The sequence below is a fragment of the Schistocerca serialis genome, chromosome 3 (genome assembly GCF_023864345.2).
Source record: "Schistocerca serialis cubense isolate TAMUIC-IGC-003099 chromosome 3, iqSchSeri2.2, whole genome shotgun sequence".
NCBI classification, from domain to species: Eukaryota; Metazoa; Arthropoda; class Insecta; order Orthoptera; family Acrididae; genus Schistocerca; species Schistocerca serialis.
The window spans coordinates 379036825-379063590 of record NC_064640.1 but is presented as its reverse complement, the minus strand read 5'-3'; the positions used below and the strand labels follow the sequence as shown (position 1 = coordinate 379063590).

The following is a 26766-nucleotide window of genomic DNA, read 5'->3' as shown; positions in this document are numbered from 1 at the left end:
CTCAAACAGGGTGCAGGTGCCCAACATCTTCCCACAGTTTCACTGTGATTTCCCTTCCATACCAAAATGTTCATTCCACTTTATATAGTTGTGAACATTCACACCCATTTATTTGACTCATGTCACTGGCCAAAGTGATTTATCAGTGAGGCTGTAGCCAAATAATGTTGGGGTGGTTTCCCTATTTACAATAACTATGTCAAATTTACATTATGTTATGAATTCCATAACAGTTCTTTTAAGAGATTGTTCCTCTGTCCAACATATTATCAATGACACACAATCTTGAAGACCCAGATAAACATGATGTTCTAGATCATTTATACATCCAACAAATACCAACATTCTGCTAGAGTGTGATTGAACCCCTCTGAAATCTTGATTGTAATGACACACTGGCCTACTACGTAGCCAGAGGTCTAGGTTAGCTTGAAAGGTTGATTGTGAGTTGGCAAAGCCAAGAAATCTGAATGCCAAATAAAGATTGTGGTAACAGATTGACCTGTAGCATAACCTAGTAATTATGTTTGAGCAACATTTATATGTTCTTTTCATCATGAAAACAGAAAGCACTACACAAATTCAGAAAATGTATATTAAATAATGGGCAAGTCTCTGACAAGTATTTTCTGGCACATTATAGACAAACATACTAGATAAACTGCAAAAACTGTGAGTCACAGTCTACTACATAGCTTTTACCCCAATGCCCACAGTTAAATTTCTTTCTGATGCTGACACTCCATCAGAAAGTGATAATGAGCTCTACTTGCAATTAAATACTGACCTAGCCACATGTTTGACTGTAATTCAACAAACACTCATCACATTTATTAAACAGTTTGGTATAACTCTACACAAAGCCTTCGCCAGGTTAATAAAGATGACTTTTCACTTTCTGAAGATTTATGCGACTGAATATTCCATCTGGGTACAATTACAGTAGAATTGTTGCATTTTGTACAATTACTTTATATTTCCAGTTTTCCAAAGAAATCTTATTGTTAGTTTGAAAACACCATCAGAATGAAATATGCACAAGGTTCGAACATCATGAAAATATTAACGTGATGCTTTGGAAACTCAAATGGGAGTCACTGGATGGAAGGTGACATTCTTTTCAAGAAACAAATATCGGGAAAATTTAGAGAACTATGGAGGCATATACACAGTCACTTCTCTCTGGCTCTATTTGCGAGTGGAACAGGAAAGGAAATCACAGAAGTGATACAGGCCTACTTCAAATAAAAAGAATGGCAAACTGCCTGGTACAGTAAACATGTTTGACTTTTCAGTACCATATATTTGGCAAGAATGAAAGCTTACTACATTTGATTGTTTGCACATAATTGCAGGCCTAGTACTTATGTCTCGAGCATCTCAGATTAATTTTTCAACTGAATGTGAAAAGCACACTTTGCTTTAGTGTAGGTGCCATACTACAAAACTGTACGAGAATGTTGTACCACCTCCATAAACACTGTGACAATAGTCCACTGCAATTACCATATATAGGTCTGCTTTATGCAATCGTATCTGGGTGAACAAATATGATCACTGCATAAGGGTACATGGTAAAGCTGTTGTCAAACTGAAGTTGTCTGAATACCACAATGCCTCACAAAGTAAAGTCTTATTGCAGTGGCAGGTCAAGGACTTCCTCCACCATTTGAAATGACCGGCGCAGCCAGTTATAGGGATGTCTACAAATTTGACGCAGGGTCCTAACCACGATGCTACATGGGTTTCCATGTAAACAAACACTGGTTGCGGTGACAGATGCGGTTACTTAAGCACAATTTAATTTTAACTGAATCTGTTCTTACGCTCATTTAGGAAGAAAAGGAAGAACATGGATTCCATTCCTACTCCAAGGCACGCGACATATTTTTTGTAGAGCACTTGTATGCTATTAAGGAATACAAGAAGAGCAGGAACAACCTATTGAACTGCCAGGCGAAAAACTGCGGACTATAATCGTCAACATAGTATGCACCGGTTTGTAATTGACATGGCCAAGAATTTACTTTGCGAACTGTACATCTACCTTCGACTTTACGTATTGTTTAAATGCAGCACTGTTAGTGTCACTTATACGGGTCTTAATCACAAGGCAAAAATACTGGGCACTTTTAGGACTTTGGAATGCCATAATATACAAGTTTTTATTTTACACTAGACAGTGTATTAACAATTCAACTTCACAAACGTCAAATGAAGTACATAACATATAGATTAATATTTCAATAACGGAATACATTGCTATTATGTTTGGATCTTTCCTGGTAGCCCAAATCAGACGTGGCACTGGAAAGTAAATTTGCCTGAAATCAAACGGCAAACGTATAAAGATTAATCATTCTTTATCGCTTACCTGCATACGTTAGCGACGAGGGACCGAACTCTACCATGCCTGTCCATATTTTCATGACTATTATTATCTTCACTAGCCACCTCATTGTGGTTAAAGACGTTCACGGCAGTAAGGTGGCATTTAGATAATATTGCATACAACGCGACAGCTCTCATTTGTAAACAATTTCAAAATTCCACAATTTGAATAGGGGTAAACAGCGTCCATTGCACTCGACTACTATTTCACACTTCAGTTTCCACACTCTCACTTCGTACATTGTATTCATATGCTTTCAGCTTTGTTCACGAGTACATTTTAAAAAAACTAAAATGAACACACATATTTTCTTTTCTCCTGCCACAAACAATAACTAAATAATACAAACGTCAACATTACAGAACCCGCACAACACACTCTTTGATTACTGCAACAACCGAAGCAAGCGCAATCTATGGTCACAGAGAAAACTAGATACTCTCACACCTAAACATCTCTGGTATTCGTAGAGCTTACCCGGTCCACACGCAACGATGTATCGGCGCAGATGTCTGTACATGCAAAAGATCGCTGCAAATGTGGTGTGTTCACACGACACAAACCCCAATCTACTACTCGCCCGCCATCTGTCGGTGTAGAAAAGAAATATCAGTGGCAAACGACTACGCGCACCGTAAACGTCAAAAATTTAAGTCAGTTATTTTGAAATATAGAAATGGAGGAAGTTCTGTTGTGGTCTGTGTTCGCAGCTTGTGTTGCAAAAAACATTCAGACCAACCGCAGGAAACAGAGAAAGCGGTCAAAATGGTGTAGACAGTGGCTGCTAAAGCGAAAGCAGTTTTCTCACGTACATTTAGTGCGAGAGTTGCAGGGCGAACCTGTTTTATTTTACATTACCTGGTGTTCCATTTCCTGGCACATTGACACCCCAATTTCATGTCCTGCTTGGTCTTGGCGTTTCTTGATCACTAAGAAAGCCAAGCAGATCAAAATACCATAACATTGGCTGGTATACTTGATCTACTCTTACACCAGATCTTCTAGATTTCTGGACTTTGGATAACTCTTTTCGGTAAACAGTTCGCTGACAGACTTAATTTACTTGACTTGCCTTCATGGATCATCCTTCAGGAGAGCGTAAATAGCTTCAAATGTGTTGGGTATTATTTTACTCGACGCTTGTTTCGATATTGCAGTTGAAAATTCCAAATCCTTGTAGCTCCTTCCTGTTGCTAGGAATCTTAATGTTACCGCCAGCCGTTCATGAGGAGAAATTGCCCTTCTCATACAAGTATTTTTTCTCATAATATGAGGGGTTAAAAGCTTTAAGAGATAATTATAAGTTTCGACATCCATCCGCAAATAATTTCGCCAGTTCGCAGCGAATTTTTTTTTTATTAGATTAGATTAGATTAGATTAGATTAATACTAGTTCCATGGATCATGAATACGATATTTCGTAATGATGTGGAACGAGTCGAATTTTTCAATACATGACATAATTAGGTTAATTTAACAACATACTTAAAGTTAATATAACAACTTTATTTTTTTTGTGTTTTTTTTTTATTTTTTTAATTTTTTTTTCTTAATTTATATCTAAAAATTCCTCTATGGAGTAGAAGGAGTTGTCATTCAGAAATTCTTTTAATTTCTTCTTAAATACTTGTTGGTTATCTGTCAGACTTTTGATACTATTTGGTAAGTGACCAAAGACTTTAGTGCCAGTATAATTCACCCCTTTCTGTGCCAAAGTTAGATTTAATCTTGAATAGTGAAGATCGTCCTTTCTCCTAGTATTGTAGTTATGCACACTGCTATTACTTTTGAATTGGGTTTGGTTGTTAATAACAAATTTCATAAGAGAGTATATATACTGAGAAGCTACTGTGAATATCCCTAGATCCTTAAATAAATGTCTGCAGGATGATCTTGGGTGGACTCCAGCTATTATTCTGATTACACGCTTCTGTGCAATAAATACTTTATTCCTCAGTGATGAATTACCCCAAAATATGATGCCATATGAAAGCAATGAGTGAAAATAGGCGTAGTAAGCTAATTTACTAAGATGTTTATCACCAAAATTTGCAATGACCCTTATTGCATAAGTAGCTGAACTCAAACGTTTCAGCAGATCATCAATGTGTTTCTTCCAATTTAATCTCTCATCAATGGACATACCTAAAAATTTGGAATATTCCACCTTAGCTATATGCTTCTGATTAAGGTCTATATTTATTAATGGCGTCATACCATTCACTGTACGGAACTGTATGTACTGTGTCTTATCAAAATTCAGTGAGTGTCCGTTTACAAGGAACCACTTAGTAATTTTCTGAAAGACAGTATTGACAATTTCATCAGTTAATACTTGTTTCTCAGGTGTGATTACTATACTTGTATCATCAGCAAAGAGAACTAACTTTGCCTCTTCATGAATATAGAATGGCAAGTCATTAATATATAATAAGAACAACAAAGGACCCAAGACTGACCCTTGTGGAACCCCATTATTGATAGTTCCCCAGTTTGAGGAATGTGCTGATCTTTGCATGTTACGAGAACTACTTATTTCAACTTTCTGCACTCTTCCAGTTAGGTACGAATTAAACCATTTGTGCACTGTCCCACTCATGCCACAATACTTGAGCTTGTCTAGCAGAATTTCATGATTTACACAATCAAAAGCCTTTGAGAGATCACAAAAAATCCCAATGGGAGGTGTTCGGTTATTCAGATCATTCAAAATTTGACTGGTGAAAGCATATATGGCATTTTCTGTTGAAAAACCTTTCTGGAAACCAAACTGACATTTTGTTAGTACTTCATTTTTACAGATACGTGAAGCTACTCTTGAATACATTACTTTCTCAAAAATTTTGGAGAAAGCTGTTAGAAGGGAGATTGGACGGTAACTGTAGACATGAGATCTATCCCCCTTTTTATGCAAAGGTATAACAATAGCATATTTCAGTCTATCAGGGAAAATGCCCTGTTCCAGAGAGCTATTACACAGGTGGCTGAGAATCTTACTTATCTGTTGAGAACAAGCTTTCAGTATTTTGCTGGAAATGCCATCAATTCCATGTGAGTTTTTGCTTTTAAGCAAGTTTATTATTTTCCTAATTTCAGAGGGAGAAGTGGGTGAGATTTCAATTGTATCAAATTGCATAGGTATGGCCTCTTCCATTAACAGCCTAGCATCTTCTAATGAACACCTGGATCCTACTATATCCACAACATTTAGAAAATGATTATTAAAAATATTTTCAACTTCTGACTTTTTGTTCGTAAAGTTTTCATTCAATTTGATGGTAATACTGTCTTCCTCTGCTCTTGGTTGACCTGTTTCTCTTTTAATAATATTCTCTGTTTGCCGGGGCGTCAACAGCCCATAATATTTCACTTAGAGCATTGTATGCTGCTGCCTTTTTGTCTCGGTCACTATATTCCTTACTTTTAATCTTCCACAAACATGGGTGGTTTCTATATATTTCAATGAATTCACTTACAAACTCTCGAGAACACTTAATGCCCTGTGCGCACAAATCCAAACACTAGACTGAGTAAACAACTGTTTCGCGCCAGATTTGCGGCGATCTCCTGTACACACGCTCCAACTTGTCTGTGCAGATGTGGTTTGAACCCACAGATTTGAGAGGTTTCGCTCAAACCTCCAACTCCAACTTCCAGGTTTGCACACACCTCAGGTTGGTACAAATCTTCTGTCCACACGCAACGATCTGTCTGCGCAGATGTGATGTGCGCTACATTTGCGCAGACAGATCGTTGCGTGTGGACGGGCCTTAACGGGAGGATACACCATACTCTATGCGGTACACCACAGAGTATAAATATCTATGGAGTGAGCATTCGGATGCAAACAACGAGAATTATGTCTGCAACATCTCCTGCAGCTCAAGTCGTGTGATTTTGGGATGGGGCTTTGTAGCCCGTATAGAGCTTAGCTTATTTTGAGAGTTACTATTTCGCTGCTACAGACAGATCACCTTCAAAAGTACTGTGAAACTGTGTATGCCTTTTTAAGAAGTCTTAACAACTTGATACCAGGAACTAATGTTGGCTAAAGATGTGAAGAGCTATGGTACTGTGCTTTTCGCTGTAGTGTCATAGGTCAGATTCGGCGTAAGAAGTGACAGCCAACAATGTTTTTTTATCTTTTCTATTGCTTTTATTTATATTGTCGAGTCTCTGTTCTAATTAACTACGTTACAATGACGCCGTAGATCGTGCCGAAGTTTGACGAAAAAACAACGCAGCTGAACTATGAAATTGGTACATTAAATACAGTAAGCGATTTGTACCACCTGTTTGTGCATTATTATTATTATTATCACTGCTTCTTTATTTAACCTTCTGCTCTTTGTCTACTATAACATTTTTTCGCCATATCATCAGAAAAGTAAAAGAATATGCTACGCACAAAAAATAAAAAATACAAGATCAGTCCTCTAATTTTGGAGTAATATAAGAAGTGATACCCAATAATATTTTTTGAAGTTTTCTATTGCACTAATTCATTTCGTCGAATCTGTTCTAATTAATTACTTTCCAGTGACACTGTATAAGGGACTGCCTCATGCTTAGATACTTATACAGGGTGTTACAAAAAGGTACGGCCAAACTTTCAAGAAACATTCCTCACACACAACGAAAGAAAATATGTTATGTGGACATGTGTCTGGAAACGCTTACTTTCCATGTTAGAGCTCATTTTATTACTTCTCTTCAAATCACATTAATCATGGAATGGAAACACACAGCAACAGAACGTACCAGCGTGTCTTCAAACACTTTGTTACAGGAAATGTTCAAAATGTCCTCCGTTAGTGAGGATACATGCATCCACCCTCCGCCGCATGGAATCCCTGATGCGCTGATACAGCCCTGGAGAATGGCGTATTGTATCACAGCCGTCCACAATGCGAGCACGAAGAGCCTCTACATTTGGTACCGGGGTTGCGTAGACAAGAGCTTTCAAATGCCCCCATAAATGAAAGTCAAGAGGGCTGAGGTCAGGAGAGTGTGGAGGCCATGAAATTGGTCCGCCTCTATCCATCCATCGGTCAACGAACCTGTTGTTGAGAAGCGTACGAACACTTCGACTGAAATGTGCAGGAGCTCCATCGCGCATGAATCACATGTTGTGTCGTACTTGTAAAGGCACATGTTCTAGCAGCACAGGTAGAGTATCCCGTATGAAATCATGATAACGTGCTCCATTGAGCGTAGGTGGACGAAACTAAAATGAGCTTTAACACGGAAATTAAGCGTTTCCGGACACATGTCCACATAACATCTTTTCTTTATTTGTGTGTGAAGAATGTTTCCTGAAAGTTTGGCCGTACCTTTTTGTAACACCCTGTATACAGACATGAGTTTGAGAACCTGTGTAAACTGGAGAGTATTAGTCAGAGTGCCATGCAAAAACTTTAGCGGCCTACGAACATAGTATCAGTATCTACACACTGACACGCTGTTTACTGAGACACACTTGCAAAATATCTAGAACTTGTCTCGTAAACACATGCCCATAAAATAGCAGAAATTATCCTTGCCACACAAGAATTTAGAATACCACATCTCGATGTTTTTCAAAGTGCCTCATGTCAATATGACATTTACAACTAATCGTGTTTGTACATATCTACAAGAAGTAACTGATCCTCCTTTCATACTTCTCTTCACATCCGTAGCAACGACAATACTACAGCATACCTGTTACTAAAACTCAAACTTACAAAAAACGTATATAAAACAAGCCAAATACGTGTAATATTCTAGTTTCGCTATTATCACAAATTGCAAACAAGCAGCGTCGTCCCACAACCATGTGACTAGCCCTGTTTGATGTTGAAAACATGCGCAATAGACTATGCTTATCCCTTAGCTATACATGCTGTATGGGGCCCACTCATGCCCGCACTATCATTATTTACTGTCTGGAGAACAGCTGATCCTTGGGACAGCACAGTCAAATACCTAGGCAATACCATCGATCGCCGCCTCACTTGGAAGCAACATATTGACAATCTTTTCTAAGTGGCCACAGGAAGACTGCAGGATCTACACTCCTGGAAATTGAAATAAGAACACCGTGAATTCATTGTCCCAGGAAGGGGAAACTTTATTGACACATTCCTGGGGTCAGATACATCACATGATCACACTGACAGAACCACAGGCACATAGACACAGGCAACAGAGCATGCACAATGTCGGCACTAGTACAGTGTATATCCACCTTTCGCAGCAATGCAGGCTGCTATTCTCCCATGGAGACGATCGTAGAGATGCTGGATGTAGTCCTGTGGAACGGCTTGCCATGCCATTTCCACCTGGCGCCTCAGTTGGACCAGCGTTCGTGCTGGACGTGCAGACCGCGTGAGACGACGCTTCATCCAGTCCCAAACATGCTCAATGGGGGACAGATCCGGAGATCTTGCTGGCCAGGGTAGTTGACTTACACCTTCTAGAGCACGTTGGGTGGCACGGGATACATGCGGACGTGCATTGTCCTGTTGGAACAGCAAGTTCCCTTGCCGGTCTAGGAATGGTAGAACGATGGGTTCGATGACGGTTTGGATGTACCGTGCACTATTCAGTGTCCCCTCGACGATCACCAGTGGTGTAGGATCCTACAGTCTTGGCGTGCATCCGTGCGTCGCTGCGGTCCGGTCTCAGGTCGACGGGCACGTGCACCTTCCGCCGACCACTGGCGATAACATCGATGTACTGTGGAGACCTCACGCCCCACGTGTTGAGCAATTCGGCGGTACGTCCACCCGGCCTCCCGCATGCCCACTATATGCCCTCGCTCAAAGTCCGTCAACTGCACATACGGTTCACGTCCACGCTGTCGCGGCATGCTACCAGTGTTAAAGACTGCGATGGAGCTCCGTATGCCACGGCAAACTGGCTGACACTGACGGCGGCGGTGCACAAATGCTGCGCAGCTAGCGCCATTCGACGGCCAACACCGCGGTTCCTGGTGTGACCGCTGTGCCGTGCGTGTGATCATTGCTTGTACAGCCCTCTCGCAGTGTCCGGAGCAAGTATGGTGGGTCTGACACACCGGTGTCAATGTGTTCTTTTTTCCATTTCCAGGAGTGTATATCTGTTCCTGGACCTTCAGACCACGCTTCTACCTTAGCTGAGCATTGCAATCTAGCTGACGCTCTTTTGTCCAATTTTTGAATTTGCAGCGATTGCATGGGGCAATGTGGCAGACATGCACTTCAGTCGTCTGCTGAAGTGTTAGATTCATACCCTCTGTCTGGGCCTGTGTACCTGTCGCGACACTTCCCAACCGATGACATTTTGCGAGTCAATGAATTACCTCCCCTTCATGAATGGTTCCCCCAAACTGCATGCCTCCTCTGCAAGAAGACTGTGCAGTCAACCAAACTGCATATGCATGCCCTTGGCACCCAAGGATAGCGATTCAGTTCCACATGTTAGCTACATCTGCTGAAAAACTGATAAACTGTCAGAATGGGATGATAAGAAGTCATTTCTGCAGAACATCACTGAAGACAACTAGACCCATAGGACACTGAATTACTCTATATCCAATTTGCTCATCAGCAGCAACCAGCACGGTTTTAGGAAACAGTGGTCATGCGAGACACAGCTGGCCCTCTTTGTGCATGATATCCAACAGGCTCTAGATACCGGTTCCCATGTTGATGCCATATTCCTCGACTTTCGAAATTCGTTCGACTCACTTCCGCACTGTCACTTTCTCCAAAACGTGCACATTTACGGTCTATCCAATCACATATGCTGTTGGATAGATAGTTTTCTAACAGACAGAGAGCAGGATGTCGTCCTGAATGGAGAGACTTGAACAGAAACAAGAGTAACATCAGGTGTGCCACAGGGCAGAGTAATAGGTCCGCTGCTTTTTACGATCTATATAAACTATCTTGTTGATGGTACTGACAACGGCATTAGACTGTTTTCCGATGTTGCTGTTGTCTACAGGAAAATAGTAGCACAGGAAAGTTGCGAACAAATCAATGAGGATTTGCAGAAAATAAATCTGTGGTGTAATGACTGGCAGTTATTTCTCAATATTAGTAAGTGTAACCTACTGCATATAACAAAGCGGAAATCCCCATTAATGTACGAGTACAAAATAAATGCCCAGTCTTTGGAAGAGGTAACATACGTCAAGTATCTGGGTGTGACTACTCGAAATGATCTCAAATGGAATGATCAGACTACACAAGTAACAGGTAAGGCGAACTCTATATTGCGGTTTACTGGTAGAATCCTGAAGCGATGCAGTCATTCAACAAAGGAAATTGCTTACAATACGTTAGTTCATCCAGTCTTAAGAGTATTGTTTGTCTGTATTGGACCCTTACCAGTTGAGTCTGATTCAAGGGATTGAGAAGATCCAAAGAAGAGTGGCAAGATTCGTGACTGGTACATTTAGCCATTGCGAGAGTGTTACAGATCTCATAGAAAGTTTGAAGTAAGACACACTTGTAGATAGACGACACGCTAAGTGGAAGGGGCTGCTCACTAAATTCCAAAATCCAATCTTCACCAAGGATGTAGAGCATATATTATTACCATCAACTTTCAAATCGTGCAATAATCACCATTCAAATTTGAGGGAAATTAGAGCTCATACTGAGGCATTCAGACAGTCGTGTTTCCCTTGGTGCGAATAGTGCCCTCCAGCACATAACACTTGGTGACTAGCGGAGTATATATGTAGATGTAGAAATCACAGCTGTGCCACAGTCCGTCATGAGAAGCAATCCCACAGTTTGCAGTGCATGCACCATACATACAGGAAACATATACAGCCAGTCATGTACAGTATTATTTTTGAATAGCATGATCAAATTCTTGCTGTTTCTAAGAATAACAACTCATATTTAATTTCTGTTTGTTTTTTAATACCGTTATCAGCTGCATTACATTTTTGAGCTGTCTGTCAACGAAATCAAATGTAGTCACCTTGCTCATGAATTTCCTGTGTAGTAGTGACAGGAGCTGATGATGCCAATTGACAAATCATCTATTGCATTACTTCTAGAATGCAGTTTTGAGAAGAATAAGAACTGAAGCTTTGGAGATGAGACATGCTGGAATACCTAAATATGGATAGCATTGTAGACTAAGGATATGACTGTTGTTTATATATTAATTAGACTCACAGTTTTGATCTTCAATAAGTATTTTTTTCCAAACAGTGCTCCACAGTCATTAAGAAATATTTAGTTCCTCATACTGACTTCTTACAATCAATCAACAGTGCTATTCTCCTGTTGTCCATGAATAACCTAAGTGTGAGTTTGATTTTATGTGATGAATGATTTATATATACCACACTGTTACTTCAGTTTCTGTTGCCTATTCACTGTTCCACAACATATACTTACTTCAAATAATTGCTACTGTTTTGAGTAATTTATATATTTGAGAAGATAGCATTACTGTATGTTGGTCATCAATGGGCAGTGTGAAATGGGTCCAAAATACAACAGTTCCACAAAACTTCAATGTATTTAAATAACAGCATCATGGAACCGTAAAACCTGTCACAATGCATATTTACTAACAGATGGTCAGTTTTGGTTAAGCAACTTGAAGATTGTCACTTTACTAAATCTGGTCATCTGTATGTAAACAAACATTACAATAGATTTTGGTGCTTCAATGATGCTGTCCTATGAGTGTCAAATGACTTATGAAAGTTTAGAAAGATGGAATATATTTGTTTGTCAGCATCTATAATCTTTGTGAAGAAAGAGAACAGTATTCCAGATGAATAGTTTTTCATGAATCTCAGCAGATTTTTTGACAGAAGCTTATTTCCTTGCAGGTGTTTATTATGGTCATACTAACGATGTACTCCACCATCCTGCAATGGACATATATTATGTATATTTGTCTGTAAGTCTGTCAACTTGTAAATAGTGGTAACCTCTGTTCCTCCCTTGACAAACTGGGCTATTCATTGGTGTAATTGGTTGTAAAATCTGTGCTAGGAAAAGGGATACTTCCACTGCATATAAAATGTAAAGGTTAATGCAAATTCAATATTGTCTTATGGTGTTGTTCACTTTGAGCAGCTTCAAATATTTTCACAAATGCTTATTTCAATATCTTCCTGTTGTGAATTTGTCCAGTTGTCAAGTATCAACATGTGGAAATGCATTTTTAAACCCAAGATTTAATATTTCGAATTTATGTTTGCAGTTTTCTGTATCAACACCCAGTATCCACAAGTGACTGGACTGAACTTTTTTATTTGTTCATCGACTTTACATAGGACCAGAGCCTCATGTGGTTTCTCAGCAGATCTATTGTCAAAATCTGTGTGACTTGTAGGCTTCAAACATGGCCCATCATACATTTGAACGTGTTGCTATTATTTTTTAGCATACACCATCTTTTCAATCAAGTCTGTATCAACCTCTCTTCCCTCTGTATTTTCCTAATGTTTTCATTAAGTCAAACTATGTCTTCTTTAGTTTTTATTACTTTACTTTGTATATACTTATGCCTACCTCGATTCACTATGTGTTAGATCTTTGACCATAATTCTAGTCCATATGCCACATTTGAAGTAAAGTGTCAAAACGTCTTCTTGATTACCAATTATCATAGAGAGGCAGCACCATAACGACACTGAAGCAAACTGAACAAACCTCTACCATTTGCAAACATACTGGTCATACGGGAATGTGGATGTGGTCTGGATGACGAAATAAAATACAATTTCTCTCATCAGCTCGCCTAAAATCAAAGTTCTAAACTGTTCAAAAGTTATATACCAGCTTGGAACACCCACATGCCATTGCACAGAAAGATTTATCCACACATTACACAGCACAAACACTTCAATGGACCCCATAAATGTGGTTGGACTTACAAGTTTGGCTACATTTCATCTATGGGGCGCAACTCGCATTCATCACAATGTACCCAATGTTCCACAAAAGTATTTAATATAAATGCAGGTAAGATTTGCTATGCAAAAATCATATAAGCACTCACATACTTTTTAAAGTTTAACAAATTCGAGTTTATTTCCAATAAGAACATAGAAAAATCGAAAGTCATAGTTCACAATAAATTAATTTCATAACCTGACCGATTTTCTTAAGATCTTGGAGGCGGTTTAATAAACGAGAATATGAGTTATCTTTAGAAAACTGTTAAAGCTCCACAGTATCTCAAAACTATAAATTCCACAATGGCTATACACTTAAACTCTCTAAGTGCAGCTTGCATTACATGCAACACGAAAGTAGGAACTCTGAAAAACTCACATACACCAACTAGTGGCTATTTCGCTGCTTCTCGAAACACAGACTAACACAACCTGACCATCTCCAATGGCGCCCAGACATAGACTCTGTCCAAAATGCCATTGTTCATCCAGGAAACCTAGGTCAAGCACTACTGAAGTCAGTTAAACTACTTAACAATAATTTTAAACTTATTCACACATATGATACATCAGATCACATGGAAATTTTACGAGGAATATTATGCTGTTATCAGTTTTCTTTTATCTGCCATACTTTAATTATGAACAATAATTCATATGGTTTTCTTCTATTTTTGGATTTATAAATGTATGTATTAACAAATAATTTAAATCACACATTAAATAATTTCCTATATATCTTAAGTTTACAGCACTGCCATTAGTTTTAATGTGCCTCTATTATTTAGTAAGAAAAGCTGTTTTTAATAGCTTGAAATCTAATTTTCGTCCTCTCATTTAAATGTTTGAATAATTTCAGTAAATCTACACTCACAGTCCAATACAGTTCTATGAGATGTATCCATAGACACGTCATTTGCTGCAATTGCGTAATGTGTTGTCGAGATATTCACTTTTACGGATAAGGTATTATTTATAACACTTAACTTACAACAACTGATAAACTAATGCGAATATCGGAGGCGCGTCTTCACACGCCTAATCGTGCATCTTTTCCGCTTCGAGTCAGCCTGCTGGCTCTTCAGTGACACACATGGTTCAATATTTTTGGGAAAGATTTAATGTTTCACTGGACGCGACAAGCGGCAATGTGAAACAAAAAGCCATTGTGCTGCCCAATGAACGGGGTTTCCCGGTCACACGGTCTCTTTGGCGGCCGGTAGAAGTCCAGAGATAATCCCAGCTGTGGAGCATAGTGTGAAACTGGCCCTCCAAGTGCTCCTGTCAAGCTGATTTCAGCTGTCAACACGGATATGACCCGATCTTAGCCGCCGCCTGTGCGTCCTGTCACGGATTTGTGACTGAATAGAGTGTCAGTTCCCTTTACAATAGGCTGTCGTGTTAAACATTTTTTATGCTGCCAAAACCAATGGGTATAATACAGGACACGGGTATCTAATGTGTCAAATAACTACTTACTAACACCCAACAATTAAAGTTTATCGGTTATAGCCAGATGGGAAACTACCCCTGATTATAGTGGATGAACACTTGATATACATCGTCTTTCATCAGTGACTATAACACATATATCCAAATACTCCAGTCCCAGACGATCTGCTGCGAGACATTCAGAATAAGAAGACATGGTAAGGAAAATTCAGTTCAAGATCAGTCTTCAAGTGGTCTAATACACCGTTTATACGTAAGACACATCCAATAGAGAAAAATTCCAAAATCAGTTCGACATATGTGTAACCTAGAAGTACCAGAGAACAGAGGTAAGTGAAAAAGTTTGCGTATACCAGGTGTCTCTCCTAAGTGTCGTCAGGCGTATTTCCTCTGGTATTTCGCCAGGTATTTGCAATTTCGTTTTTGCATTGTGTAGCTGCAGTCAACTCAAATTATTACTGCTAGTTATGTTTTCCATATGACATGCAGTGTCAATAGAAAGTGTTGCTTTGTTTCCCATTACTAACAAAATTATTTTTAAAACGGAATTTTAAGTACCCATTCAATAGAGCACTCCAAAATTAGTCTAGACCGATATTAATTTTATCGAATAAATATTAACACCGACAATAAAAAACAACGAATGAAGAGCAACCCAGCAGCAACTCAGTAATGCTGCAAGTTTGGCAGCTGCAGTCAGCACAGACCAGGACATTGCTGTCGCTACTGGAGTACTGGCTGTTATTTCTGTTTTATACTCTGTCTGTGAACTCATGAGCGAGCAGCGCTTTTTATGGGCGAGTGGCCTTTCCTAGAAGAATCCTGCAAGTGGCCTATATAGGTGCACAAACTCAGTTGCCTGTTACCTGTCTGTATTGTATTCAATTGTATTTATTGGTCCTGTTGTCTACAAAGCAGTTTATGCATAAGATAGTGGACAAGTCAGGTTATGACTATACAGCTGAAAGTCATTTCTAGGCAAGCTTATTTAAGGTTACAATTATACACTGTATACATAGGTAGTTCTATAACACACTTCATAAGTTTAAATTTTCTTCAGTGGAGTAAAAGCTGTGATGCTGTAAATATCATTTTAAAGATTTTCCAAAGGCATTGATCTCAGTAATAGCTATTATGTTCTCAGGAAGTTTGTTCTAAAGCTTAACTCCCATGTAAAAAGTACCTTTTTGGCACAGAGCTTTCTGATTTGGGTTATATGTAAGTCACTGTTTCGTCTGGTGAATTGATCATGTATATCACAGTTTTTTGTAGTCTGCAGTCCTTACCTATTACATTTATTTTAAAGAATAAAAGGGTTTCCATAATGTATACACATGGTAATGGAGGAAGACCAGATCCCTTAAACACAGGTTTACAAGAGTCTCTAGGCTTGCACCCAAACAAGATTCTAATGGGAATTTTCTGTACTTCAAAAGTGCTATTGGCTGTATTAGGGTTTCTCCAGAAGGTGACCCCATATCAAAGACAAGAATGGAAGTAGGCATGATATGCATGCACTACTGTTTTCTCACTACAGTATGACTTTAGTGAGCAAATAAGGTAACATGTTTTGCACAGTTCTGCACTGAGACATTCAATATACTTATTCCAACTGACGTTGCTCTGCAGTCAGAGTGCTAAGAATTTGGTTTCAGTACTGTTACCAACTAGTTCATCATTGGCGGAGACCAATGGGATAAACATGTCCTTCTTAGGACCATTGTGCAACTTTAGTGCAATGTATTTTTACTGTCTATTACAATCTGATTATTCTGTGTTCAGTTGCTAAGTTGTTTTGTGACCATGTTTGCTGACTGCTGTAACTGTTCATTGCTGTCTCCTTTAAAAGAATTGTGATGTCATCTGCAAATATGATTTTTTAAATGTACAACAACATTTAAGTTTAGATCATTTATGTACAGAAGGGGTAACATACTGATCCTTGGGGTAAACCACATTTAATTTGTTTATAGTCAGATAAGTGTTTGGATACAGTTTTTAGTTCGATATTTGTGTGCTTGATGCACACTGTCTGCTTACGCTTAGTCAGGAAGGAACTGATACAGTTGTTGGACAGACCTCGAGTACCATATCTTTCAAGCTTTGCTAGCAGGCTTTTATGATCCACTATGTCAAAAGCCTTTGACAAGTCAATAAATACACCTATTAATTCCTATCATTTTGTCCATCTGGTTTAGGATGTAACTGATGCACTCACAAATAGCAGTTGTCGTTGACCTTTTATTTCTGAATCCATGTTGCTCATTACATAGAATGTTGTTTTTATTTATAAATTTCATAAGTCTGTTATACATAACTTTTTCTAATACTTGAGAGATGCAGGGGGAAATTGTGATGGGTCTGTATTTATGTATATTATCTTTCTCACCTTTTTTTATATATTGAATAACTTTTGATGTTTCCAATACATCAGGAATAGTACCTGCCTGAAGTGAGCAGTCACATAAGTGTCTGAGTATTGATGGACTCTTCTTTAATATTGTTGCAGGTATACCATCAATGCCTGCAGAGTTGGAATTTTGTAGTCCTTTCATTGCTTTGGCTACTTCATCTTATGAAACAGAACTGATGTACATTGATCCTCTACATGCACTTATTTTATATTCATTTGTGTCGGTGATAGTAACACATTATCAGCAACACCTCTGAAAACATTGTTAAATGAGTTGGCTTCTTCTAAGAGGTTTGTTACTCTTTTTTTTGTGATAGTGTTATATTTTTGCAAGATTGTCTGTATTCTCCAGATTCATTCTTATAACACTCCACATAGCCTTTGATTTATTAGCTGAATTATAAATCTATTCATCATTATTCATTATTTTTGGTGCTTTTATTACTTTTCTTTATATTTTGGAGTATTATTATAGTCTGCTTGTACTTCAGGTGAGGAATTTTTTGAGTTACATATTTCATGAAATAATTTGTTCTTCTGGCATAAAACCCTTATTCCCCTTGTAATCCAGCTATTTGTTCTAGAGTTCCCCCATATGGCTACAATTTTCTGTGGGAATGCAATTTGGAAGAAATGGTTTAGTGTATCAATGAAGGTGTTGAATTTCTCATTTATATTGCTCATTTTGTACAGTTCTGACCATTTATCTTTCTATACTAAGCTGTTGAAGTAGTTTATATTATTCTGATTACAACTCCTACATGAGGTTCTTAAAGACATGCTGCTAATAATAATGCCTTTTACTCTAATACTTAATATTTTAGCAAGATGGTCACTAAACCCTGCATTGAAAATTTTTAATGAAGTGTTGTGTAAACTCTTCTTGACTAGAAATTGATCTTGAGCTGTTTAGCAAGTTTCTGTTACTCGGGTAGCAGCATTTACTTCAGCCTATAAATAATAGGAAGTTGCAAGGTTTAAAACGGTTTATCTATTTCCAGTATTTGTGAAGTCACCACAGATTATCCACTTACAATCCATTTTCTTTACTTTATTTAGCAGTGACTCCATTTTCTTTAAGAAGAGTTCAAAATTTCCAGATGGTGATCAGTAAACTGTAGCAATAACCAGTTTGAACTGAATAATTCTTTATAGCTGCAATTTCATAATACTTTTTGACATTTGTTCTAGTTAAGTCAGGTAAGATAACAAAATCTATATTTTCCTTTATGTAGATTGGCATCCCACCCTGCTTACTGTTTTTCCTGCAGGAGTAAGAAGCCAAAATGAATTTGTTTATTTTCTTATTCTGGATTAATTCTGGGTTAATCCAGTGCTCATAAATGAGTAACACTGAGATATCTTTAAGCTCATCTGTTAACAGTATGTTAATTTCATCGATCTTATTACGCAGGGATTGCACACTACGGTGACAACATCAAATACCTTGAGTTTAAATAGGGTCGTCAGTAGTGTTGTATTTTCGTTCTTCTTTCTTGTTCATTTTGTTTTCCTCTTTGTTGTTTGAAGGATGTACAGGGAGCTGATACATTGTTCTATTCCTTAAAAGTGTTTCTTTAATTGTTTCACTAACACGATCGCAAACAAACTTTTTCCCTTCATAGTTCAAATGCAAATCATGCTTCGTATGCAGATTTCAATGGAGCTTATAACCAGTACTGGTGCATCGCACTTAGCGTATTGTGAACACAGCTTCCTTATTTTTATGTTTGTTTTCCTAATTTCTTTGTTTACACACGACCTATAAATTAGATTGTACCTATAAGGCGGTGTGGCAACTACTGTGTTTCTTCATTTGTTAGCTTGTAAAAAATTCTGCAGCGTTTTCATGCAAACCTCTGCTTCATTTTTTGGGACACCGTTTGATCCTATTATACAGGTGATGAAGTCATAATCCTGCATTAATTTCGCCTGAAAGTTAGTGTCTACAATATTTTTACATCCCTGGTGGTGTAGTTCAGTGGACAGTGATTTACGTCGGTTCTGCTCGTGGGATCTTAATTACTAGCGTCAGTCAGTTTACTTTGTGTAGTTATTTACATACTTAGGTTTCCAGAAGCGACGGATAATCACACTGTATTGCAAGAAAATGTGCAGAATATGAAGAAGAGGAGATATATGAGAAGTAACGAGCCTTCGGTAGTCTGTAATGTAATTACAGCTTGTGTTAAAGAGGCAACATAAAAAGAACTGTTGGCTAGCATTACCAGTCCCAATCAAAGGGCTGCAAGTTATACAAACGTCAGCCTCGCCACAATAGGATGCATCAAAAAGGAAGGTGAAAATAAACCACATGGTTTACTGGAATCACCACAAAGGAAAATTAAGAATTTTTGGGAGGAAACCACTCATTACACAAAGTTTTACAAAATCGTTTATTTGACAAACGATGGAAGAATTTTGTATACGTATCGAAAAATTGTGTAGATATTTCGGAAATTACTTACTGCTGTAAAACAAAAAAAAATATTTTTCTTGGCAGAATGATGCTCTATACAAAACACGGCGTGAAATGGGATTTACCTGGAAAAGATCTAGTAGTAAAATAAAGATTCTGGTAGAGAGAACGGATATAATTGACTGGCGATGTAGATACTTGATCCAAGTGAGGAAATTGAGAGAGCGAGGCACAAACTTCTTTATATTGATGGAACTTGGGTGGACAACAACAGTACTTACAGAAAATGCTGGGAGGGTCCTGGTATTGATCCTATCATGCACAATGTTTGGAAGAATTGGATTATTGTGATCAATATTGGATCTAAAGTTGTGTTTTCACCCAACGCACAGTTAATTTATGAAGTGGGATGTGCAACAGAGGACTCCCAGGGCCAGGTGAATTACGAAAAATTTTCAAATTGGATCGGGACTGAAGAAATTGCTAATCTGCGACCCAACTGTGTTATTGTTATGGACAATGCTTGATATTGCAATAAAGAACTTAACAAAGTTCCTCAAATAAAAGGGAACTGATTAAGTGGTTATTAAGAAATATGGTGGATGCTGATTTGTCAAAGAGAAAAACAGAATTATTTGACTGAATTATACAGCATAAGCCGAAAAACGAAGTATTTGAAATTAATTAAATACCTTAAGCTCATGGCCTCACTGTGCTGCTGTTTCTACCATATAACTGTGATCTAAATTCAATTGAAATGGCGTTGGCAAAACTCAAAAATTTCGTCACAGGAAGAAATAGTCTCGGAGATATTTGCATAGCGAAGCTACTGCCGTTAGTGAAAGAAGATATGTAGCAATTTTCTGAGTTTTCATTTTTCATTTCAAACTAAATTTTGCAGTAACCGAGAAAAAGACATATATCTCATTTGTCCCAATTGTTTCAGGTTTTAAAACAACAACTCAAGACGACTGGAGCACATACTGCCTCCACGTAGCGAAACTTGAAAACGAGTACTGGGTTAAGGATGGCATTATTGAAGATATAATAGAGGCCATAGTTACTAATATAGGAAGTGATGATGATGATGTTGTTGTTGTTAATGATGATGATAATGACGATAATCACAGTGACATCTTTTAATGATGACATACAAAACATGTAAATAGGCAATGAAAATTTTTTAAAAAAATATGCTTGTATGTTTTCAAATTTGACTATGTTTATACACTCTTGTTTGGGTAGAAATGTACTACATGGTAGTAAAAGTACTAAACAGTTTTCCAGGATAAATGCAGTCAAATGCAGCCCAAAGAAATAAATATCTTAATCACTATTTGTACAAAATCAGCAACAATTTAAGGACTTTTTTAATCAAATTAATTACTTTTTCGGTAATACCGTGTGAGTCAGTCACAGAAGAAGAATGTAATTCAGTCACATAAAAACTTTGCTGTTTATGGAACAGGAGTGTTTGATTGTATTCTCTCGCTAAATCTCTGTCTTGTTTACTATTCGGCTGATTCTAAGATATACTTCTTAAAACATGCACGCAATAGCTATGCTAAATACAGCTGCAATTTTCTTCGAAAAAGGTACACTGGTGGTCAAATTCTATGTTAAAAGCTTGAAATACAGGTGCATTACAATATTGAGGGAATTTTTATTTTTGGAAAGAACTTTATTTGTTAGTCTTCAAAATATTCCCCATTAGATATTATTCAATTATGCCAGTGCTCTTTCCAATTACCGAAACATTACTGGAACTTTATCTTCGAGATAGTTTTTAGCTCTCTCAATGATACGTTTTTAATCTCACCTGTGACTGAAAAATGGCTGATCTTTAGACTTTTATGTATTTTTGGGAACATAAAGAAGGCACATGGGGTGAATATGGAGACTGGAGCTTGCAGTGTTGTTTTTTATTAAAAAATCAAGAACAGCAATCGTTCCTCCACAAATGCAGACTTTTATTAGGATTGCTTCACGCAAACGATGTTGAACTTGTAAGTAGTACACCTTATTGTACTTTCCACGTTGTGGCAATAGCTCATAGTATACTTTAATGTTAAAATCGAAGACCACTGTGAGCATACCCGCATGACCTTAACATCTGTCCGCACTTGAGCTTTTTTCGGTCTTGGCGATCCAGGATTCTTCCACTTGGACGACTGATCCTTAGTTTCAAAGTTCCATTCCCTATCCAGACAACCAGACTTAGGTTTTCCGTCATTTTCCTAAACTGCTTATGCAAACGCCAGGATGGTTCCTTTGAAAGGGCACATCCGATTTCCTTCCCTATCCTTGACACAGTGCGGACTTGTGCTCCATCTCTAATGACCTCAATGTCAATTGGATTTTAAACCCTAATCTTCCTTTTTATTCTTCCTTAGTTTCAACTTCATACCTGTCAACTCGTCCCTACTGTAACTCAATGTCAACAGTTCGTTATCGCTGTTGACCTTATCTAGTGACTCCTGAGAAACTTTTAATCGCCACTGCTTTTTTTTCCAAACTCAACAATTTGGGAACAAATTTACCCGAAACATCCGAAACAATTACGTGGCATGAGCCAACTGATACGCCAACATCATCACCGACTTCTCTGAATGCAACCTGGCGATCTTTCATAGCATTTCTCTCACTTTTGTCACAATTTCATCGGTTGATGTGCTTGGACGTCCAGGGAGCACGTTATCTTCAACGTCCTCACATGTAAACCTTGGTTTTACTCATGGCAGACTCATCAAAAGCAACATTTAATATTTTTAAAATTTCGATGGACTTTATTCCATTCTTATACCAAAATTTAACACAAATTCTCTAACCTATTTTTATACAAAATATATGATTGCTGATACTATCAGAACACCTGTTAACTTTTTCATAACTGACAGCGGACTAAATATCCAATATGTACAAATACTTTTCAGACATGGTCACCAACACAATGACAATAAAGTGGTGCGAATCAGCCTAATACAACACATGAACTTACAATTTCTCGTTACTTTTTAAACACTCCTTGTATAAAAAGAACTGCTGCATTTCAACACATACCATCAACGAAAACTTCTACCACTTAATAGAAATATAAGGTGAGAACAAGTCTTAAATTCTACAGAATAATTGCATCAGATAAGATTCAAAATTCTATCTACGTCTATGTCTACATGGTTACTCTGCAATTCACACTAAAGTGCCTGGCAGAGGGTTCATCGAACCATTTTCATACTACTTCTCTACCATTCCACTCTCCAATGGCGCGTGGGAAAAAGAGACACCTAAATCTTCCTGTTCGAGCTCTGATTTCTCTTATTTTATTATGATGATCATTTCTCCCTATGTAGCATTCGGAAGAGAAAGTTGGTGATTGAAATTTCGTAAATATATCTCGCCGCAAAGAAAACCGCCTTTGTTTCAGTGACTGCCACCCCAACTCACGTATCATATCAGCGACGCTTTCACCACTACTGTGCGATAACACGAAACGTGCTGCCCTTCTTTGCACTTTTTCGATGTCCTCCGTTAATCCTACCTGGTAAGGATCCCATACCGAGCAACAATATTCCAGCAAAGGACGGAAAAGTCTAATGTAGGCTGTCTCTTTAGTGGGTTTGTCGCATCTTCTAACTTGTAAGTGTTCTGCCAACAAAGTGTAGTTCCTTGTTTCGCCTTCCCCACAATATTATCCATGAGGTCTTTCCAATTTAAGTTGCTCGTAATTGTAAATCCTAGGTATTTAGTCGAATTGACAGGCCTTAGATTTTTGCGATTTATCGTATACCCAAAACTTCCTCGCTCATTTATATAAATCAGGAACAGCAGAGGGCCTGTGAGACTACCTTGCGGAACGCCAGATATCACTTTTGTTCTACTCGTCTGTCACTACGAACTGTGACCTCTCTGAGAGGAAATCACGATTCCAGTCACACAACTGAGACGATACTCCATATGCACGCAGTTTGATTAATAGTCGTTTGTGAGGAACGGTATCAAAAGCCTTCTGGAAATCTAGGAATATGGAATCGATCTGAGATCCCTTGTCAACAGCACTCATTACTTCATGGGAATAAAGAGCTAGCTGTGTTTCACAAGAACGATATTTTCTGAATCCGTGTTGGTTATGTATCAATAAGTCATTTTCTTCAAGGTGATTCATAATGTTCGAGTACAGTATATCCTCCAAAATCTTACTGCAAATTAAGGTCAGTGATATGGGTCTGTAATTCAATGGGTTACTCCTATTTCCTTCCTTGAATATTGGTGTGACCTGCGCTACTTTCCAGTCATTAGGAACATACCTTTCGTCAAGTGAGCAGTTGTATATGATTGCTAAGAAAGGCGCTATTGTGTCTGCATACTCTGAAAGGAACCTGATTGATATACCATCTGGACCGGAAGACTGGCCTTTCTTAAGTGATTTGAGTTGTTTCGCAACACCTAAAATATCTACTTTTATGTCACTCATGCTAACAGCTGTTCTGGTTTCGAATTCTGGAATATTTACTTCGTTTTCTTTTGTGAAAGTTCAAATGGCTCTGAGCACTATGGGACTTAACATCTATGGTCATCAGTCCCCCAGAACATAGAACTACTTAAACCTAACTAACCTAAGGACATCACACAACACCCAGTCATCACGAGGCAGAGAAAATCCCTGACCCCGCCGGGAATCGAACCTGGGAACCCGGGCGCGGGAAGCGACAACGCTACCGCACGACCACGAGCTGCGGACCTTTCGTGAAAGAACTACGGAAAACTGTATTTAGTAACTCCGCTTTAGTGACACCATCATCGGTGACATTTCCATCGCTATCGCGCAGTGACGGTATTGAGAGTTTTTTGCCACTGGTGTACTTTACATACGATCAGAATCTCTTCGGGTTTTCTACCACATTATGAGACAATGTTTCATTGTGGCAACTATTAAAAGCATCTCGCATTGACGTCCGCACGAAGTTTCGAGCTTCCGTGAAACTTAGCCAGTCTTGGGGATTTTGCGTTCTTCTGAATTTGGCACGCTTTTTTCATGCTTCTGCAACAGTGTTCTGACGTGTTTTGTGTACCATGGTGTATCAGTCCCGTCTCTTATTAACTTACTTGTACGGTATGAGTCTATCTATTGCTGTCGATACAGTATCTTTGTATTTGAGCCATATCTGGTCTACTCTTTGCGTTTATTTTTAATGGTTTTTGGTTGATATGGTTTTGAGACTCGCTACAGTGACCTTGTTTTCACCAATCCCTGTATCCGTCATGACGTGGCTAAGAGGTGTGTTTTCGTAACCATTTACAATTCGTGTGGGCTCACGAATTAATTGTTCAAAGTAATTGTCAGATAAAGCATTTAGTACAATTTCGGAAGATATTTTTTGTCTTCCAACGGCTTTGAACATCTATTTTCGCCCACAAATCGAGGGTAGATTGAAGTCCCCGCCAATTATAACTGAATGAGTGGGGTACTTATTTGTAATGAGATTCAAGTTTTCTTCGAACCGTTCAGCTATTATATCATCTGAGTCGGGGGGTCGGTAGAAGGAGCAAATTATTATTTTGGTACAGATGTTGAGTATAACCTCTACCCATAATAATTCGCATGAACTATCTATTTCAACTTCACTACAAGATAAACTGCTACCAACAGACCCAAACACACCACGACCTACTTTATTTAACCAATCCTTTCTGAACACGGTTTGCATCTCTGTAAAAATTTTGGCAGAATTTATCTCCAGGTTTAGCCAGCTTTCTGTTCCTATAACGATTTCAGCTTCAGTGCTTTCTATCAGCGCTTGAAGCTCTGGTACGTTTCCAGCACAGCTACGACAATTTACAACTACAATACCGACTGTTGCTTGATCGATTCTCGTCGTTTCTTTGCCCTGTCTCCTTTGAGACTGGAGCCCTTTTTCATCTTTCCCGAGATTGTCTAACCTAAAAAACCGCCCAGTCCACGCCATACAGCCTCTGCTACCCGTGTAGCCGCCTCCTGTGTGTAGTGGACACCTGATCTATTTAGCGGAATTCGAAACCCCACCACCCTATGGCGCAAGTCGAGGAAACCTACACGGTCGAAGAACCGTTTAAGCCTCTGATTCAGGCCCTCCACTCGGCTCTGTACCAAAGGCCCGCAATCGGTCCTGTCGACGATGCTGCAGATGGTGAGCTCTGCCTTCATCTCGTTAGCAAGATTGGCAGTCTTCACCAACTCAGACAGCCGCCGGAAACCAGAGAGAATCTCTTCTGTTCCATAGCGACACACGTCATTGGTGCCGACATGAGCCACCACCTGCAACTGGCTGCACCCTGTACCCTTCATGGCATCCGGAAGGACCCTTTCCACATCTTGGATGACTCCCACCAGTATGCACACGGAATGCACACTGGCTTTCTTCCCGTCCTTAGCTGCCATATCCCTAAGGGTCTCCATCATCCGGCTAACGCTGGAGCTCCAAATGACAAGCAATCCCACCCTCTGCGCTTGTCCGGACCTCTCAGGAAGACGGCCCACAGCCGCAACAGGCGAGGCCACCCTTGCTGGCTCAGAAGTACTTTCAGCAGTGGGCAGTACCTCAAACCAGTCACGGAGGCGTAAGGGTACAGCCTTGCGGCCAGCATCAACTTTCGCCTTCCGCCCAGGGATTCGTGACCCCACCACAGTTCGCCAATCACCGTCAGGCAAGTGTCGAACGGCAGGGACGTCTGAATCTGTGGGCGCAGTGCCATCAGAGATCCCAGGCGATGCTACAGGCTGCAGGGGCGCCAAAGCGCTCTCCTCGGGTGTCTCATTGTCACCGTGGCGCACGGCGACAGCCTGGAGCCTGTCGACCACGGCCAACACAGCTCCCAGCTGTTTACGGGTAGTGGCCAATTCCCCCTGAATCCGTACAGAACAGGCACATCCCTGTCTATCCCTAACATTTTTTTCCCCTCTCTTTTATCTCACAAGTCGTTCAAAACAAACAGATGACTGACGATTACGTGAATTTACACTATACGGGTACTAAAACGCGATGCTACAACTCTCAAATACTATAATACGGCCGAAATTTGTGAATTAAACTATGCAAGTACCCAAAAAACACGCAAAGAAATTAAGAATTAAAGTATAATACAAATAAGTAAGCTAAGAGTGCGACTTGCTGCTGGCTGCTGCTTATCCAACGTCGGCAGGGAGCCTCTAG

General features: G+C 39.0%; 1 protein-coding gene across 1 annotated transcript in view; it reads right to left on the bottom strand.

Annotated features, from left to right (window-relative positions):
- The window catches only part of LOC126470211 (neogenin), a 242885-nt gene extending 240125 nt beyond the window's left edge, over window positions 1-2760 (bottom strand). The window contains exon 1 of the mRNA XM_050097890.1: window positions 2375-2760. Within this exon, the coding sequence (XP_049953847.1) occupies window positions 2375-2459 (85 nt within the window). The 5' untranslated portion in view covers window positions 2460-2760. The remainder of the gene's footprint in view (window positions 1-2374) is intronic.
- Between the last annotated feature and the right edge of the window lie 24006 nt (window positions 2761-26766).